We start from the raw sequence: 18,488 nt of genomic DNA on the forward strand, positions 1-18,488 counted from the left end.
CATGTACCAATAATACAATAATATTATGTATTTATTTATTTATATATACACATCAGATTTGTGAATTGACGTTCAAGTAACTGTCAGTGTAAAGGTCACAATTTATTAGACAGCCCGAGACCTTTTTAAAAAAACGCTGAGGAGTAAAGTCCCTGATACACATTGACTAGATGCTATGGGCAGCAAATTAAATAAATGTTCTCTATAACTAGACAACCAGGACATATAATTGATTCTATATTATCCACAAAGGGTTAACAGCACTCCCTCAACCCTGCAGCAGTGCCTGTATCTGCTCTCAATAGTAGTCTATGTCCGCCCTCTCTGTGCAGCAAGTAGCTTCTTCCTTCTGAGAGCCAAGCCTCGTTCTGAGGCCACTCTAGAGATCACATGACCTTCATCCAAGAGGCAAGCCTCACTCTGACCTTACCCACTGATATCTTATCGGAAAGGTTTACTCAGAGTAAACATTTCAGGGAGAAAATGCCTCTCTCGCGGACATCAGGGAGCCGCTATCTAATAGAGGGAGACTCCCTGAACATCAGGGAGACTTGAGATCCCTGTATATTATATATATATATAGTGCCAATGTACATATACGCCAGACTTGCATAAACATGTACATGCTTTCAGATGCAGGACACCAAATTCAGTCTGCCAAAAAGTAAACAAACTCTGCATTCCCCCCCCAAAAAAAGTCAGCGGGCAAAGGACTAGTCACCAGTATTGCAGGTGATCTCCCTGAGCTGATCTGTCCCTGTTACTGGCTTTCCATGCCGTGTTCTGTATTGTGTCTATATATGGAGGCGGACATGATGGTAAACACAAATATACAGTCCATTGAGAGTGCCAAACAAGAAGAAAAACGTTTAATAATGGAATGGGTTTATAAACCCAAACACAGAACATCCAACGCGTTTTGGAGGTTCAAAGGCCTCCCTCTTCTTCAGGGTTTAAACATTATGGGTAGTATTATGGACTCAAAATTGGCACACATCACCAGGGATCCATTACTTGCTGTGCAAGGTATAGCCAACAGCAATGAATCAGCAAAATTATGTCTATGTGAGGAGGCAATCCAAAATCAAAAAGTTTCCCAGCACACTTACCAGCTAGTCAACAACAACAACAAAAATGACGCTGTTAAAAACAGAGGTTTTAGTTGCATGTCTTTTGCAGAATATATGGAAGCCACACGGCCTTGTCAAGGCTCCTCCGTGTATTGTGGTCCTGAGAGACTCCATCTTGGAGCATATATAGCAAAGGATGAATTGGTTGCAGGTTCACCAGGAGCCAGACATTTTAATAAAAGCAGGGCTTTGCTTCCCCACTTTAGAACCTCCAGCAAGGAGAAAAGTGAGCAAACCAATGGCGACAGCAGAAATGCTGTATCTCTACTAAAAACACATGCATATCCCATTGCTGAAACTTTGCTTTTCCTCTTTTTGTCCAAATAAAATTACATTTATCCAGGCTCAATGTAGTTTGTGATTACAATACTAACACACATATACCTCTATTTTTAAATACCAGTCGAATAAAGAAACTGAATGACTGTCCCTATTTCACCTGTATATATATATATATATATGACGAATGTCAAACAACATTTTGTTTTATTTTTACATTCAATGTTAAAATTAGGGTTGCACAGATACCAAGTACAGTACTCGGTACAAGTACGAGTACATGTACCAATACTTTTGAGCTCCAAGACTAGACTAGAGAAAAATTCAAAAATTAGGAGGCAGCTATCATTTGTAAGGAGCACACGGAGCTCCTGGGATTTGTACATCTCTGTTTTAATGTACGATTAAACATATAAATGAAGGGATGCACAAATACCAGTTTTGCGAGTACGAGTACTGATACTTGCCGAGTACTTACAAGTACAAGTTCTGATCCATTTTTGTTTATTGTCATGTGACAGTTTTTCTAAAACAATACAGACTAATGATTTCAGGACCGTGGTAGAGTGCCAGAGCCAGGTCCTAGCTGCAACCGCTGCAACCCTGGTAGTTCTCATGAAAACGCCAAGTATCGGCATTGGTACTCGAAAAGTATCTGTGCATCCCTAGTTAAAATGAATGGAGTTTCGCGAACAAAAACCACATTCACTGTTACAATTTCCATCCCGAGCCTTCACATTTTTTCATCACTTTGATCAAAATCCATGACCGATTTGACCCCCATCAACTAATAGAAAGACGAACAATAGATCGCTTGTGCGAACATTCTTTCGAAAATTGACTAGTATATGGCCAGCTTTAGTTTAATCAGCAATCATTATCACAGCTGAGTAAAAAACTAATATTGCAATCATCTAACAACCTGAATAAAAAAATCATATGGCAGAGCTGTAAGCCCCCTATGTGATAGCAATAAAGTTAGTGTAAAAAAAAAATGTAAAAAGTGTTTAAAAAATAAAAAAATTAAAGTAACATATAAAAAAATAAAACCATTTCTTGAAGTCCCCCGCCCTCCACGTGCACGTACATACCTACGCAAACACACTTCCGTGCCCCTACATGCAAGAACGAAAATTTTGCTACACATGTTACATATCGCGAACGTCAGAGTGAGAGAAATTATTCTAGAGCCATCAATCATTATTAACTGATGAGCAAAGCTTTTAAAGTGTCCCCTATGGGAAATTTTGGGTATTGTAGTTTTTTGCGGCTTCACGGGCAAACACAATTTTAAAGTGACATTAAACCCTCAGATTTTTTAACATAAAACAATACTGTAATGTGTGCCTTACTGTAATCCATGGTTGTTTCCCTTCTCTTTGCTGCTCTTCCTTTTAAATCTCTATCTGTTCTCATGCTGGGAAGAACTTCTGTTTTGCAGCAGACTGCCTTGTCTCTGAAATGGGTACATGGTGTTTGTGTGTAGGTTTGCAACCTGAGCCAGCACTACAGGAAGAGGCACTCAGCTGCAAAGGGAAGCTCTCACCAAGCATGAGAAGAGATACAGATTTAAAAGGGCAGCAAAGAGAAGGGAAACAACCATGGATTACAGTAAGGCACACATTACAGTATTGGTTTATGTTAAAAGATCTGAGGGTTTAATGTCACTTTAAGGCTTGACATGTTTGTATCTGTAAAAAATAAGTCAAGGCAACTGGACTTGCTGTATTTTTCTTGAAGACATTTCACTGGTCAACCGACCAGCTTTCTCATGTTTGACATGTTTGGTAACTATTTACCCGACATGAACCAATCTTTTATATTTCATCAAAAAATTGGGTATTATATTCTGTTTCTGTGCATTAAATTTCATTTTAGTGTATTTTGCCCTAAAAATACTTGTTTGATAAACATTTGAGCAAATACCATGCAACATAAAAAATTGCAACTGACATTTTTATATTCTACAGGGCCTCTGCTTTCAGAAACTATATAATTGTTTGGGGGTCTGAAGCTGTTTTCTAGCCAAAACAATGTATATTTTATCATGTGGGTGCAAATAGTAAGAAATTGCTCCGGACAGCAAGCGGTTAATACAAGGGTTTACCCTACTAATGAAATTGTTTTTTTAGGTTGGCCTGGGTGGGCACTAATTCTTATAATTTGGTAAAGCAATGGAGGTTGGGGATAGCGTGTATGTAGAGTAGTTCCCTGTCAGTCAGCTACTATACTATACTATTAGGAATTGATTTAACTTTGCTGCCACCTAATGGAAGGAAATAGGTATGACTAGTATGTGAACAGTGATGTACAGTGTGCTGCTACAATACCATGGGTGAGGAACTGACAATGTTACTAGTCATAGACCTGAAAATCTTACAATACTGATGTGAATATCATGTCTGTTATATTGAGATAATAGTCACATTCTGACACCTTGAGTTAATTTTGGTGTTCGCCAAATCAGTGTCTATACAGGGTCCATTTTAAGACATACCTTAGCATGCTACTCACTTCTCCTCCAAACCTCACCCCACTGCACTAAAATTTGGTCAGTCTGCACCAAAATTTGGTCAGTTGTCCTCCAAACAGTCATCTACCATTCTTCCATCATTCATCCTGTAAAACTCTTGCAGACCACGGTCACTTAAAGTGATCCTCATTTCAGCTGAAACGAATGTATTCCTTATCTAAAACAGATCGCTTGTCCTCCTTCAGACATCAACCTCATGTGTCAGTCAGGAATGTTGTATGTCAGTCAAGTATGAGAGTAAGGTATTACATTAAGGGGCCAGAGTCAAACATCAGCTGTAAGATTCAACTGGCAGGTGTTAGGATCTAGTATCAGAATTTGGCATCAAAGACAGTTATCAGGATTTATTGTTAAAACCAAATATTAGGCTCAACTGCCAGAATAAGGAATCAAAGGCAGGCAGCAAAGTCTGGTATCAGAGTCCAATATCAGAGTCAGGTATCAGAGTCCAATATCAGAGTCCAATATCAGAGTCAGGTATCAGAGTATAATATTAGAGTCAAATGTCAGAGTCAGATGTCAGAGACCAAGATCATAGTCCAATACCAGAATCAGGTATCATAGTCCAATATCAGTGTCCAGTTTCAGAGTTAAATATCAGAGTCAGGTGTCAGAGTCCAATATCAGAGTCAGGTATCAGAGTCCAATATTAGAGTCAGATGTCAGAGTCCGGAATCAGAGTCAGATGTCAGAGTCCGGAATCAGAGTCAGATGTCAGAGTCCGGAATCAGAGTCAGATGTCAGAGTTCAAGATCAGAGTCAATTGTCAGAGTTCAAGATCAGAGTCAGATGTCAGAGTCCAAGATCAGAGTCAGATGTCAAAGTCCAAGATCAGAGTCAGATGTCAGAGACCAATATCAGAGTCCAATACCAGAGTCAGGCATCATAGTCCAATATCAGAGTCAGGTATCAGAGTCCAACATCAGAATTCAATATCAGAGTCAGGTATAGTTACATAGTATTTGAGGTTGAAAAAAGTCACAGGTCCATCAAGTTCAACCTTTGTGTGTGTGTGTGTTGTGCGTGTGTGTTTATAAGAGTCCCTGTGTGGTCTAGTATTTAAGTGTACCCGTACCCCTGTATCAGAGTCAGGTATCAGAGTCCAATATCATAGCCAGGTAACCGAATCCAATATCAGAGTCAGGTTTCAGTGTCCTATATCAGAGACCAATATCAGAGTCAGGTATCAGAGTCCAATATCAAAGTCAGGTATCAGAGTCCAATATTAGAGAGAGGTATCAGAGTCCAATATCAGAGTCAGGTATTAGGGTCCAGTATGGGAGTCAGATGTCAGAGTCCAATATCATGGTCAGGTATCAGAATCCAATATCATAGTCAGGTAACCGATTCCAAAATCAGAGTCAGGTTTCAGTGTCCTATATCAGAGTCAGGTATGGAGTTTTGCGTGGAATGTGTCACTTTTTTATGTCATACCAATACAAACAAAAGAAATAAACATGAGAATGCCTAAACATTTGTAATTGCAACAGCTTTCTTCACGAAGTGGTGCATTATCTGACAGAAATGCAGGGGTGCCAATATTTCTGGCCATGGCTGTATATATACATGCATGTACCAAAAATACATTGTGGCAGCGCTGGTTCTTAAAACGAGTTTATTGAGCAGGAATCTAACAAAGAAAAAAACATTTTTACTATTAGATATACAATATAGTAGCTTAAGGGTCCGTTGACACCAGCAAGCCATGCTGAACACATAGGTGCTGGTATGCGGTGACAGGAAACAGTGCTGATCCCGGCGCATCACGCTATTCACTTTTTTTCAACAGAACTTTATTAAAATGTCACAGGTTCTATGGACACAGAGAGGTGCAATGCAATTATACCTCATCCCACCACGATGCGCAGAAAAACAAATAAAAACACTATTTTTCAGTGCACACAACTTTAACAAAATGGTGTGAACTGAGCCTATTTAAAGGGCAAGTCCACTTTCCCAGGTGAATCTGGGAAAATGGAATTACCCCCTTCAATCTGGCCCCCTCCCCCCGCTATACTTAACTTTCAGAGAACGCTCCTTCCCCTCTGCCGGTGCAGGTCTACTATTCCTACCCCATACTTCCATGTAGCGCAACCCTCTGGATTCTGAATTGTGCTTACAAATGGCTAAGAAGTGCATTGGTCCACGCTGACCGATGAGTGCTCGCCATTTGCGAGTGAAATTCAAAATCCAGAACGCAGGGTTGTGCTACACGGAAGTACGGGGTATAAATAGTAGACCCCTACCAGGGGAAGGAGCGTTCTCTGAAAGGTAAGGAGGGGGCAAGATTCCATTTACCCAGATTCACCTAGGAAAGTGGACTTACCCTTTAAAGCAAGGGTCCTCAAACTACGGCCCGCGGGCCACATCCGGCCCGCCAAGGTCCTTGGCCCGGCCCGTTCGGGTGTCAAGGCCGGGGAGCTGCAGGCCCCTACCTTTACTATCTCCAGGCCGGCCGTTGTAAAAGAACGGCCGGCAGCTATCTAGATAAGCCACGCCCACTTGAAAATTTTCTGTCATTTTCTCGAAATATAGTAAAAAAAGAAAAACCGCAGTGGTGATTAAACACCACCAAAAGAAAGCTCTATCTGTCCCCAAAAAATTGTATAAAATTCATTTCAGTACAGCAATTGCTCACTAACGTTCCCCTTTGTTCTGGGACGGAAGGGGGCGTGGCGGTGCGGCACCACAGCCACGCCCCCCCTGTTTTTCAAAATATGATCCGGCCCCCAGCAATGTCTGAGGTACAGTGAACTGGCCCCATGTTTAAAAAGTTTGAGGACCCCTGCTTTAAAGCAAGGCAGTTGCCTTGTCTGTGTGTTGGGGCCGCAATGAACAAGGAGGTCAGAGTAGCCCCAATGCTTCTGGCCCTAAAGCTGAAGTTTAATCTGCTTAAATGTTGCCTTCCCTGGTACCTCCTGCCTCCCTCATCAACATGCTGATGAAAATATTAAATGAAGCCTTTCTGCTTTTGTTACATGCTTTATTTTAGATCCAAGAGTCTTTGCTGTTCTCTATGCAATACTGGTAGATCATAGCTGGTGGGAGGGGCGGGCAGGGTGCTGTACTTACCTTCCTGAAAACATCACAGCACCCTGCTCTGATACAAGCAGTGGCTCTTGGGAAGAGTCATGCAAATATCAGAGTACCTTGATAGGTAGATGTCAGTCTGGAGGAGGGGGCCTTCCTTGGCAGGATGTATTTGCATGCAGATAGGGGCGTAACTAGAAATCACAGGGCCCCATAGCAAAATTTTGTATGGGGCCCTGTGATTTCTAGTTACACCCTTGAAGAGCCCACATTGCCCACCTGAGGGTGATCCTGCAAAGCCCACCATAGACTCTCTATGGTGGGCTCTGCAGATGGGTCGCTATGGCTATTGTCACGCCACTGCATGCAGACCACTCTAGGTAACGCCCCCATGTGATGCTGAGCCTCCATTATTGAAAGATATGGAATCCAATGAAAAAGGGGGGCCAGGAACAGTCAGGCTGGGAAAGCGCTAGATCAGGGGTGCCCACAATTTTTTAGTGTTGAGATCTACTTTTCAAATGATGAGCTACATAAGATCTACCAATGAAAAAAAAAAACCCTCCCTCGCTCTCTCCTGGCTGTCTCTCATTCTCCTGGCTGTCTCTCCTCACTCTCTCTCCTGTCTGTCTCTCGCCGCTCTCTCTCCTGGCTCACCTTGTGGTATTTTGCAACAAGCTGTGTAAACTAATATTCTTTGATGTAAAGGTGTCGGGGAGCTTGGTTCAGCAGACTCAGGCTAATAGGTAATCATGTGTGCACAGCTAAATATATATACCAAAACTGAATAAAGGGGCCACCATTCACACCCTGTGTGATCTACCAGCATCAGCTTTCAGAGCTACTGGTAGATCACGATCTACCTAATGGGCACCCCAGCGCTAGATGATACCGGATGTTCTCTAGCTAGGTAATGATGCAGGCTCTATCTGACTTGCTGCAGCTTCTAATGTACATTGTGGGCCGCTCTCAGTGTGCAGTAGTACAGGAGAGGAGTCTGTACAACTGTGCAAGACTGAAAGGAAGGGTCACCCCTAATACATAACACTGCTCTAGAGATAAGAACACGTGTCTGCAATACAGGAACAATAAAGGAACAACTAGGAAACAAGCTTCCACTAGCTCCAGCCACATGCAGCCGCAGGCGTACACAAGCCACCCGTGTCACTAATGTTGTTTGCAGTGTAACCACAAGCACCCGCCCCGACACCAACTGGATCTATCAACCCCGCCCAACACATGCATAACCACGCCCACGCCGTTCACCCCGCCTCCTCGGTCATACAGCAAGCTGTCATGCAGTCTAAAGCCCCGCCCCGCGTCCAGTAGGTGCTCCGAGTGGAGCCCCGCCCAGTTGCCCATCATCGGTTCCTATCTGCCCCGACCTGTCGCTCCTCCTCTCTTTCCATCTGCTGCTGTGTGTTGTGTACGGGGAAGGAGCGGACCGGTAGCTGGAGCCGCGGCTGGAGGAGAGGTGCACGGATCAGGTGATAAGGCCTGGGGGGGAGTAGAGGGATGTGTGCTGGCCGCGCTGTGACAGCCGATAGCTGCGGCAGTTAATGAGGGGGGTGACACTGCACCTCTCCCACCCTGCACCTGTCTTATGTGTCTGGGTGTATGTCTGTGTGCCGGCGACAGGAGCCATGTTGTCATAGAGACACCAAGCGTCCCCTTCATTAGGAATGGCTTTCTGCTTGGAGGAGTGATGTCATTGGTTTGGTGCTGGCTGGAATGTTACTCCTATAGATACAGTGATGCAGAAGAGGCTGCCATCTGCTGTGTCAGGGCCACACACCGGGCAACTTACTTTGTGTCTCCATGTCACTGGATCATCCGCACTGGATGTGTCATTCATAACATGGACCCATAGTAGGTACCGATTCCAGGGTGGTCATACACTGCACAATCTTCTTTACACCTAATGGTCACCATATACCTTCTAGACTGACTGTACAGTCAGCTTTAGATTCACTAGGACCTACCTAATCTATCAAGTCAGGCAGGCCCTTGCTCTACATAGTTGTTGGTAGATCTAAAGGAGCTTGTACGATTACATTGTAATGTGTGTGGTGAAGGGCCTGCCTGAGTGCATACTAATTGAATGGGTTGTTTAGGCTTGTCCTTACATTACACACTGTTGGCGAATCTAAAGAATATTGCACAATCTGATTGTATAGTGTATGGCCAGCTTTAAGGTGCCCACACACCTTGCGATAATCGTAGGATAATCGCGGGAAATCCTGCGATCGTACGATTATCGCAAGGTGTGTGGAAGGCGTGCGACCTCTGCTACTGTAAGGTCGCACGACTTTTATCTTAGGAACATGTTCGAAACCCCGCCGAGAATCGTACGATTGTCGGCGGGTGTGTGGCATGTTCGTAAGATAAATGCCGCACGGGCTGGTGTGCGCAAGCGCACACTGGCCGTTCAGCATTGCGGTCATCGGAAGCCCTCCACTCAGCAGGGCGGGCTTGCGATCATCTCAAGTACGATCTGCCTGTCCAAGATGGGCAGATCGTACGTTTTTAAAATGACCTTACAACCATCGCAAGACAAAAGTCTTGCGATGGTTGTAAGGTGTGTGCCCAGCATTAGTAGCGGAAGCTGATTGACCATATTGCCCGCTGAACTCCAGTTGGGGGGGGGTCTAATTATTGGAATGTCGGGATCTTCTTCTTTCTGAGCGTTATGAGTCTGATTCCTACTAATGCATTCTTGGTAATGTGAAATGGGGGGGGGGGGGGGGAAAGAAGGAACACCTTCCTATCTGACTGTACCATCCCCTTAAAGGTCACCGTACACCTTCCTATCTGACTGTACCATCCCCTTAAAGGTCACCGCACACCTTCCTACCTGACTACCATCCCCTTTAAGGTTACCATGCACCTTCCTATCTGACTGTACCATCCCCTTTAAGGTCACCACGCACCATACTATCTGACTGTACCATCCCCTTTAAGATCACCACGCACGGTACCATCCCCTTTGTCCCCTTTCACACCATAGCATATCGTTAGCGTGCATCAAACTTGCACTTAGTAGTTAATGGCACCGGGAACGCAGTCGAGAACACGTGTTTTTCCTGCATGTTTATGTGCATAAGAACACGCACAAACATGCATGAAAAAACACAGAAGGTATGTCACAAAATGTGGACACATGTCTACAAAGCTTCCCCTCACTGGAGACATTTCTTTTCACTTCCTGTTGTCTCCTAGACAGGAAGTGGAAAACAAAATCACAGACCAAAAACGATTGGCTTTATACTTTAATAGAGTCGCAGATGTGCAAACTTGAAAATGAACCCCCAACCAAGCAAGCTTATTATTATTATTATTATTATTTTTACACCAGGGAAGGGTTCAAATCTGTTATTTTATTGCAGTGAGTCCCGAGCAGAGGACGTTGTGACAGGTGGAAACTAGAACACCAAGGGATGTATTTATTAAAGACTCACAGAGTCTGCATGTACGTTTGCTCCATGCGATAGGAGGCAAAAATGAATGTTATTAGTATATTTTCTTTCCAGATCTAATGTAGTATAAGGTAAATACCACATTTTGGCCACTAGTGGGCCCTGATGATCCTAGGAAATAAATGTTTCTTTCCTATACTTCTCAGCTCTATTTAGTGGCCATAATGTTGTATTTTCCTGATATTACATTCGACCTGGAAAAGAAAATATACTAATAATGTTCTTTTTATTGCCGTTCCTACAGAATGAATGAACATGGAGTTTTGCAGGATGAATGGCTCTGCAATTTTTCTGTTATAAATACACCTCCAAGTAAGAGGAAATCTCACTAATTGGAACATAAGCAGCAATTAAAATATGACCCAGAAGACCATTAAAACTGTTCTCATCTCCACTAAAAAAAGATTTTTGTTTGATGTCTGCTGGAGAGATTTCCCCTAATGTCCTATCCTAGTGATACAGGCTCTAGGCATTAGAGAAAAACTTCAGGCAGCAGGAAAAGGCCCCGATAACACCAAAGTCATGCTGGGCAATTAACACGTGGTACTGCGCAACGCACCTACCATGCATTACAGTGTGGCAGGTGCGCTGCATTGCCATTCATTTGAATGTCGCCCTAACTCATCTCTCATCTGCAGTGCAGTCAACCGTGCCACAACTTATGCACTACTTTTTCTTCTTTGAGAGCTCCGAGTGTGGGTGGAAGAATTGGCACAAAGGGCTAATCAGCAGGATGCTGATAGGAGGAGAGAGCAGAGCAACAAAGAGATGAGCACATCAGCCTGTTGTTTCTCCCTTCTGGTGCAATTCAAGGCAGGAGCCGAGCCCATTACGGCCTGGGCTCCGAAAAAGTGAGGTGAACGATGCTGGCCATCATTCAGCTTGGAAGACCAATGAGTTTGAGTCGCAGAAAAGAAGAACTGTTGGGGGGTGAATATTGCAGCAAAAGCTGCTTTTATGATTTTATCTTTCAGTGGAACATATTCCTTTTTTTTTTATTTTTGGCTGGAGTTTTGCTTTGAGCTTCAGCGGAAACCTTGGCAATACAATACAAACTTTAAAGCAAGCCTATAGTTACATTTTAGTATTCTCTAAAACAGGGATGGACCACTCTGGCCCTATAGCAGTTGTGGATCTACATGAGGTATTGCAAGACTTTGTCAGCCACAGGCATGACTCCCAGAGGCAAAGCATGTTGGGATTTGAGGTTAAAGGATAACTATGAGGTGAGTGATTCCCACTCACCTCATAGTTCTAGCCGACCTGTGACAATGAGACTGTCACAGGTCGGCTCAGTAGATCGGGAAGTCAGCGAACACATACCGGTGTTCGCTGACTTCTCAATCCTGTCACGGTTCTCTGCCGTGACAGGGGAGGGGCTGGATTCCCCCCTCTCAGCTCAGATCCGCCAGCGCTGACTGGCGGAACGGACGGGGGAGGGGGCGGGTACAGCTGGCTCTGCCTCTAGATAGGCAGAGCCAGCTGTCACTCACGCAGCTGGGCGGATCTCGACATCGATGTCGGGATCCGCTGCGGCGTCTCAGTATACCGCGAGCTGTAACTCGCGGTATACTGAGCTTAGGGTGACGGGAGGACGCTAGTTTGTGTCCTCCCGTTACCCTAAGGAGAACTTTGGGGAAAAACACTGACCCCATAGTTCTCCTTTAAGGCACAGCTGGAGAGACGAGTTGCCCACCCTTGGTCTAAAAGGTGTCGGGAGTCACTCGCTACACTACCCTCAACACCTCCCATTCAATTCCCAAAAGCAATGCTCAGTATTTGAAGGAACATCACAGTCCTTATAATAACCATCTATTTTTTTATAAAGGAAGCCAGAAAAAGGGATAGGGAAGGCTAGAACAGAGGAAAGGTAGAATGGAAAGGTGCGGTGTAGCAGGAAAATAAGAAAAAAGCAGAGAAGGAGATGAAGCCAAGAAACAATTTAGACACATAGAATAGGTAGAAAAAGACAAGAGAATACTCCAACCCAAGGAAGAGAAAGCAAAGAAACAAGATTTCACCCATGATCCTAGTTCCACACATGTTGCAGAGTCGTGTTCTCTGAAGTAGAGGAGAACTCATTCCAATAAAACCAAGCCTACCTAAAGTACTGATCATGTGTACCCCTACAAGAGGAAATAACATCCTCCATCCTCTGCATTCATCCGCAAGGCAATGGAAGGGGGACTCGTCTGCTTCTACTTTCATTCGATGCAATTCCTGGCAGCATTGACCAAATGCGTCAGAACTGACTGAATAGAAGTCTTTTTCCGGATCCTGTTGAGATGGAGTCGAAAAAAGGAGATCTCCCAGTCTGTAACTTTTATGGGATATCCGCCTCACATCGCCACAGGACACTTTGAGGGTATTGCAGGACCGAACTACATGTAAGATGTCTAAAAGTAGATACACAGCTCCTCCATGGCTCAGCAGGGGGATGTGCTCGCCAATAGGAGCACATCCTCAGCGCAAGTTCACAGACGCCCAGACAGAAAAGATCCGACCACATAACACTGCAACAGTTTGAGGCTTAAACAGCATCACTGTGTCCTGCCGCTCCATGAGGAGTTTCACCCAATCATGGCCTTAATCATAAATATATAAGATGTCTCCTACTGCCTGACCACATTGTCAGCATAGGTCGGAAGATGACCAATACATGCGATGAAGGTCCTGTGTCATCATCTGTATGGATCATAAATGCAGATTCCTTATATTTTGTGGCTAGTGACGTCTTGTGGGCATAGTAGAGAATTCTACCTCTCTGTTCCTGGGGTGAAGTGAATCCGCAGATTCTCCACCAATTTGGTAGTATGATGTTTTTGTTTACCAAAACATTTTTTGTTCTTATTTTGCTCTTCTTTTTTTGACCCGAAGAGTTTCTTAAAGCTGAAGTCCAGGCAAACTCCTAAATACACAGATACAATGCATAAGTGTAAGAGAGCTGCTTTACTTGCCAAATGATGTGTATTTCTGTCTGTACACCTCTGAGATTTACACAGCTCTCTTCAGCAAAGTCCTTTGTGGCAGGACAGAAAACGTAATTTTTCTATACTGCAGTTGAGTAACACTTACCGGTCTTGTCTTGTCACTCTCCAGCCTGTGACTGGAGAGCGCTCCGTGCACTGCAACACAACTGATTGCCTCCTTGTGCTGATTCCTTCCCAGTCTTAAACGAGAACTATGATGTGAGTGCTTTTCACTCACCTCATAGTTCTAGCCGACCTGTGACAATGAGACTGTCGCAGGTCGGCTCAGTAGATCGGGAAGTCAGCGAACACATACCGGCGTTTGCTCACTTCTCAATCCTGTCACGGCTCTCTGCCGCGACAGGGGAGTGACTGGATTCCCCCCTCCCCGCTCCGATCCTCCAGCGCTGACTGGCAGAACGGTCGGGGGAGGGGGCGGGTACAGCTGGCTCTGCCTCTAGATAGCTGGGCGGATCCAGACATAATTGTCAGGATCCGCTTCAGCTGCGGTGTCTCAGTATACCGCGAGCTACAGCTTAGGGTGGCGGGAGGACGCTAGTTTGTGTCCTCTCGTTACCATAAGGAGAACTGTGGGGAAAAGCCCTAACCCCATAGTTCTCCTTTTAACTCTGCTGAATAGGGATTGCAAGAGGATGATAATAAATCCAATTCAGTTTCTTGCACTGCTTGCATTAAAGAAAAAAATAATAATTTACACAATGCACTGTGTGGGTAAATTGTCATTAAAAGCAGTATGTTATCCGTGGATGGCTGCAAAGTAGAAAAATCTTACCGTGCAGCATGCCGGCCCCTGCACATAATGCTGGTCTTCTGTGCACTGTGGTGAGTGGGGGATGGGACTTTAACAGTGAAGTGCTCCAGTTGCATCCTCGCCCCTCCTCACTACGCGAATACAAGACATATTGTGATTGGAGGAGGAGAGAATGTCAAATCCCCACCCCTTCCTCTCCTCCAGTCACAGAATATCTGGTATACAAGGCATAATGTGAATGGGCAAGTAGTGGGGAGGGGCGAGGATGCAACTGGAGCACTTCACTGTTAAAATCCCATCCCTCACTCACCACAGTGCACAGAAGACCAGTATTATGTGTAGGAGATGGATTGTAAGCCCTCACGGCAGGGCCCTCCTTACCATCTTGTCTTGAATTGTATTGTGATTGTAATGTCTTCTTTATATTGTAAAGAGCTGCGCAAACTGTTGGCGCTATATAAATCCTGTATAATGATACTGAAAGGTAAGATTTTTATACTTCACAGCAGCCCTCCACACATTACACCCAGCTTTGTAATGACCATTTACACACCCAGTGCATTGTGTAAGTTATTTTGCCCAGTGTTTGGCTTTAATTGATGTATTTTATTTCTGCCTTAAGTTCAGCTTTAAACCTTTCACCTGCTTCTTCTAATTTCTGGTTTTGTTCTTGTGCAACTTCTTCCGTTTCCTTAAACAGTTATCACATACTTGTATTGCTTTGTGTAGCAAGTTTGACTCTCTGCCTCTCAGTTCAAATACAATTTAAAGTAAGACTTCAGTTGGCAGTGGAACCCAAAACAAGGGGTGCCAGTGGATGTCTCTGAAGAATGGTTTATTGCAAAAAATGCGGGAAAAGGTATAGTAATGAGCAAAAACACTGCCACCTAGGTGCGAGTCCAGCCTTAAAGGAGAACTATGGGGTTAAGGCTTTTCCCCATAGTTCTCCTTAGGGTAACGGGAGGACACAAACTAGCATCCTCCCGTCACCCTAAGCTCAGTATACCGCGAGCTACTGCTCGCGGTATACTGAGACGCTGAAATGGATCCCGACAATTATGTCTGTATCCGCCCAGCTGCGTGAGTGACAGCTAGCTCTGCCTATCTAGAGGCAGAGCAAGCTGTACCCGCCCCCTCCCCCGTCCGTCCTGCCAGTCAGCGCTGGAGGATCGGAGTGGGGAGGGGGGAATCCAGCCCCTCACCTGTCACGGCAGAGAGCTGTGACAGGATCGAGAAGTGCGCGAACGCTGGTATGTGTTCGCTCACCTCCCGATCTACTGAGCCGACCTGTGACAGTCTCATTGTCACAGGTCAGCTAGAACTATGAGGTGAGTGAAAAGCACTCACCTCATAGTTCTCCTCCTTTAAGTTGCACCTCCAGATCTTGCCTCTCTCCTTGCCAGTGACAGGACAGTGAAAGGAGAAGCAACAAACTGAAAAGCTCATCTGTCTGTCACTCTGTTCTCTCCTCCCATCAGTATGTTCCTTGTTGGCACATGAGCACTGCAGTACAACGGATTGGCTCCTCGTGCTGCTTCTGTCTCTTTTCAACCTGAGCTCTGCTGTGCAGAGGATTGCAAGAGGCTGATACCAAGTCCAGTTAGGCTCCTAATGCTGAATGGAGTGTCAGGGGAGCAGAGGAATATATGCTAGGTTGGTTAAAAGCTGGCTTTAAATCAGTTAAACACATACAAGTGGCGATGGTTGACCCTTATGTAGAGGAAAGGGCAAGTGTGCATTCCGGATGATAGTCGGATGATTAATGAAAGAATAATTGTCCCTTTGGTACATTTAGGGCAGGTTCACACCATTTTCCGGACCAGATCTGTTCTGGAAAATAGTGTGAACCTGCCCGCAGTTCCAGTGCATTCCAGACTAGACAAAATGAGACCTGCAGTATTTTTCTGGTCTGGTCTGGTCTGGAACGGACTGTGCTGGTGTGAACAGAGGCCAGAAATAGCATAGGGATACATTAGGATGCATTTTGGGTCTGGAAACGCTCTAGTCTGGAGATGATCTGGATGTGGTGTGAATGGGCCCTCAGATTTGAATAACATTAATTTATATCAATGACTGTATGATTTGGTAAAGTTCTAAAATGTTTTATCATTTTCAGGGAATGCAATGGTGAAATAAAGACACAGAGTCAAGATGAATAAAATAAAAGTGCCCACAGAAAAATGGTGAGTGCCATCCATGTGTTATCAGATATATCATTATTTACTAAACATTTATATGAGATGGGGAAGTCCATCAGAGAGGTGAGAGGCAGCTTGTGGTAAATTATGATCTGGCTGCTCATATTTCCAGCTAGACTTCCAGTGTATGGCTTAGGAAGTGTTTAGATACCTTGAGTGCTTCTATTAGATCACACGACTGAGTAATGGTCCTCATCACCTCTTCTCCTGCACTGATCTGTAACAGAGCTGATTGTATGACAGGGAGTTGCACACTTCTATCCAATAGAGAAAATGAGGAACAGAGATCAGCAGCTACTAAACTATGGAGGAGAGGAAGGCTATTCAAGTGAGATTGTTGCTGCTAGATGGAGCTTTCTAGCAAGTTACATCAAGTCTATGTTCACAGATGAAAGAAGAATGAAGCATTTAAAGAAAAAAAAGAACACCGTGCCTATTCTGAAACTATAAGGAGACCCCGTTATGTTTTGTGACTGCTCTTCTGTGTCTGGCAATATATCTGTGCAGGGCACAATTAGAAATCCCAAGATCATCAAGGAGCAAAACGTCTTGTCCTGTGTTGGAAAACTCTGCCTCAGTCCCTGTCATGGGTCCTCCAATAGAATATTGACCCAAAACATGCAACTAAAAGCACTCGGGAATAGTTGAGAACAATACTTTGCTCTATTTTTAAGTGACCTTCTATGAGACCTGATTTGAATCCTATGGAACCTCTATGGAAAGAGCTGAAATGCAGTCTGACGCCCTTCGAACCTACAACAGCTGGAGCAGTTTACTCCAGAAGAGTTGACCAAACTACCTGTTGGCAGGTGCTGAAGTCTCTTTGAGAGCTTGCAGTGATTCCCTCTGTTGTTCAAAAAATATTCGATTAAGGGTCAATTTTGTCCATGCCCATTCATATTTATTTTATTATTTCAAATATTCTGTTGAATCAAAAGTAAAGTCGGATTTTTATTACATATGGAATAAACAATTATGGATAACGATTTACTTTTGTCAGTTTCAAGTTATTTCAGAAAATTGTGGGTTCTTCTGTTTTGATGGAAGAGTACCGACAATATTGAATGGTGTCTTCTCCAGACTGCATGTTTCATCTCTTTTCATAGGATTCAGATCAGGGCTCATTGAAGGTCACTTCAGAATAGCCCAATATTTTGTTCTTAGCCATTCTTTTTTGCTGTTTTGAGCTGCATATTTTGGGTCATTATCCTGTTGGAGGACCCATGACCTGCGACAGAGCTTTCTAACACTGGCCAATACTTTTCACTCCAGAAGTCTTTGATACTCTTGAGATTATGTTGTGTGCTGCACAGATTCAAGGCACCCTGTGCTTTTCTAGGGTTGCCAACAAATCTGCCCAGGCTGTTTTAGGGTATCTTTCTCCGTTCACACTTTCTTTGCTTTACTCTATGACATACCATAGTCATGCAGGTAGACACATTCTACAATTTCTTTTAATTTCACCACTTTTTAGGAGGAATGAAGTAGGGATGCACTGATACCAGTTCAGACACCAGTGCGATACTTGGCATTTTTATGAGAACTACCAGGGTTGCAGCGGTTGCAGCTGGGACCTGGCTCTGGCGCTCCAGAGCCAGTACTTGTACTTGTAAAACTGGTATCGGTGCATCCCTTTTATTTATAAAAACAAATCGTACATTAAAACAGAGATGTACAAATCCCAGGAGCTCCGTGTGCTCCTTACAAATGACAGCTGCCTCCTAACATTTGAATTTTTTTCTCTAGTCTAGTCTTGGAGCTGGGAAAGTATCTGTACTTGTACCGTACTTGGTATCGGTGCATCCCTAGAATGAAGCATTATTTCAATAAGCTGAAGGGCAACCAACAAATTTTTCTGTGTGTAAACAAAATATGGTTTGAAAACAACATGTATTTTTGTTCTGCGTTCTATAGGTGTGCCCAACATAATTTATCTGTTTATAAAAATATTTTAAAAAAGGTTTCTGGACAAAACTGTAAATTAAAAGTAAGAGCGGAAATACCAGTCTTCCCTTGCAACAGTGGAGTCCTGGGCTTGATTTCTACCAAGGACAAAATATGCATTGGGGTTTTATGTTCGCTTCAAGTTTGAGTGGCTGCT

General features: G+C 44.0%; 1 protein-coding gene across 1 annotated transcript in view; it reads left to right on the plus strand.

The window, feature by feature from the left end:
* Positions 1-16,340: 16,340 nt before the first annotated feature.
* The window catches only part of AGTPBP1 (ATP/GTP binding protein 1), a 118,040-nt gene continuing 115,892 nt past the window's right edge, over positions 16,341-18,488 (plus strand). Inside the window, exon 1 of the mRNA XM_018572625.1 lies at positions 16,341-16,372. Within this exon, the coding sequence (XP_018428127.1) occupies positions 16,341-16,372 (32 nt within the window). The remainder of the gene's footprint in view (positions 16,373-18,488) is intronic.

Source organism: Nanorana parkeri, unplaced genomic scaffold (genome assembly GCF_000935625.1).
Source record: "Nanorana parkeri isolate BGI_ZX_2015 unplaced genomic scaffold, ASM93562v1 scaffold2089, whole genome shotgun sequence".
NCBI classification, from domain to species: domain Eukaryota; kingdom Metazoa; phylum Chordata; class Amphibia; order Anura; family Dicroglossidae; genus Nanorana; species Nanorana parkeri.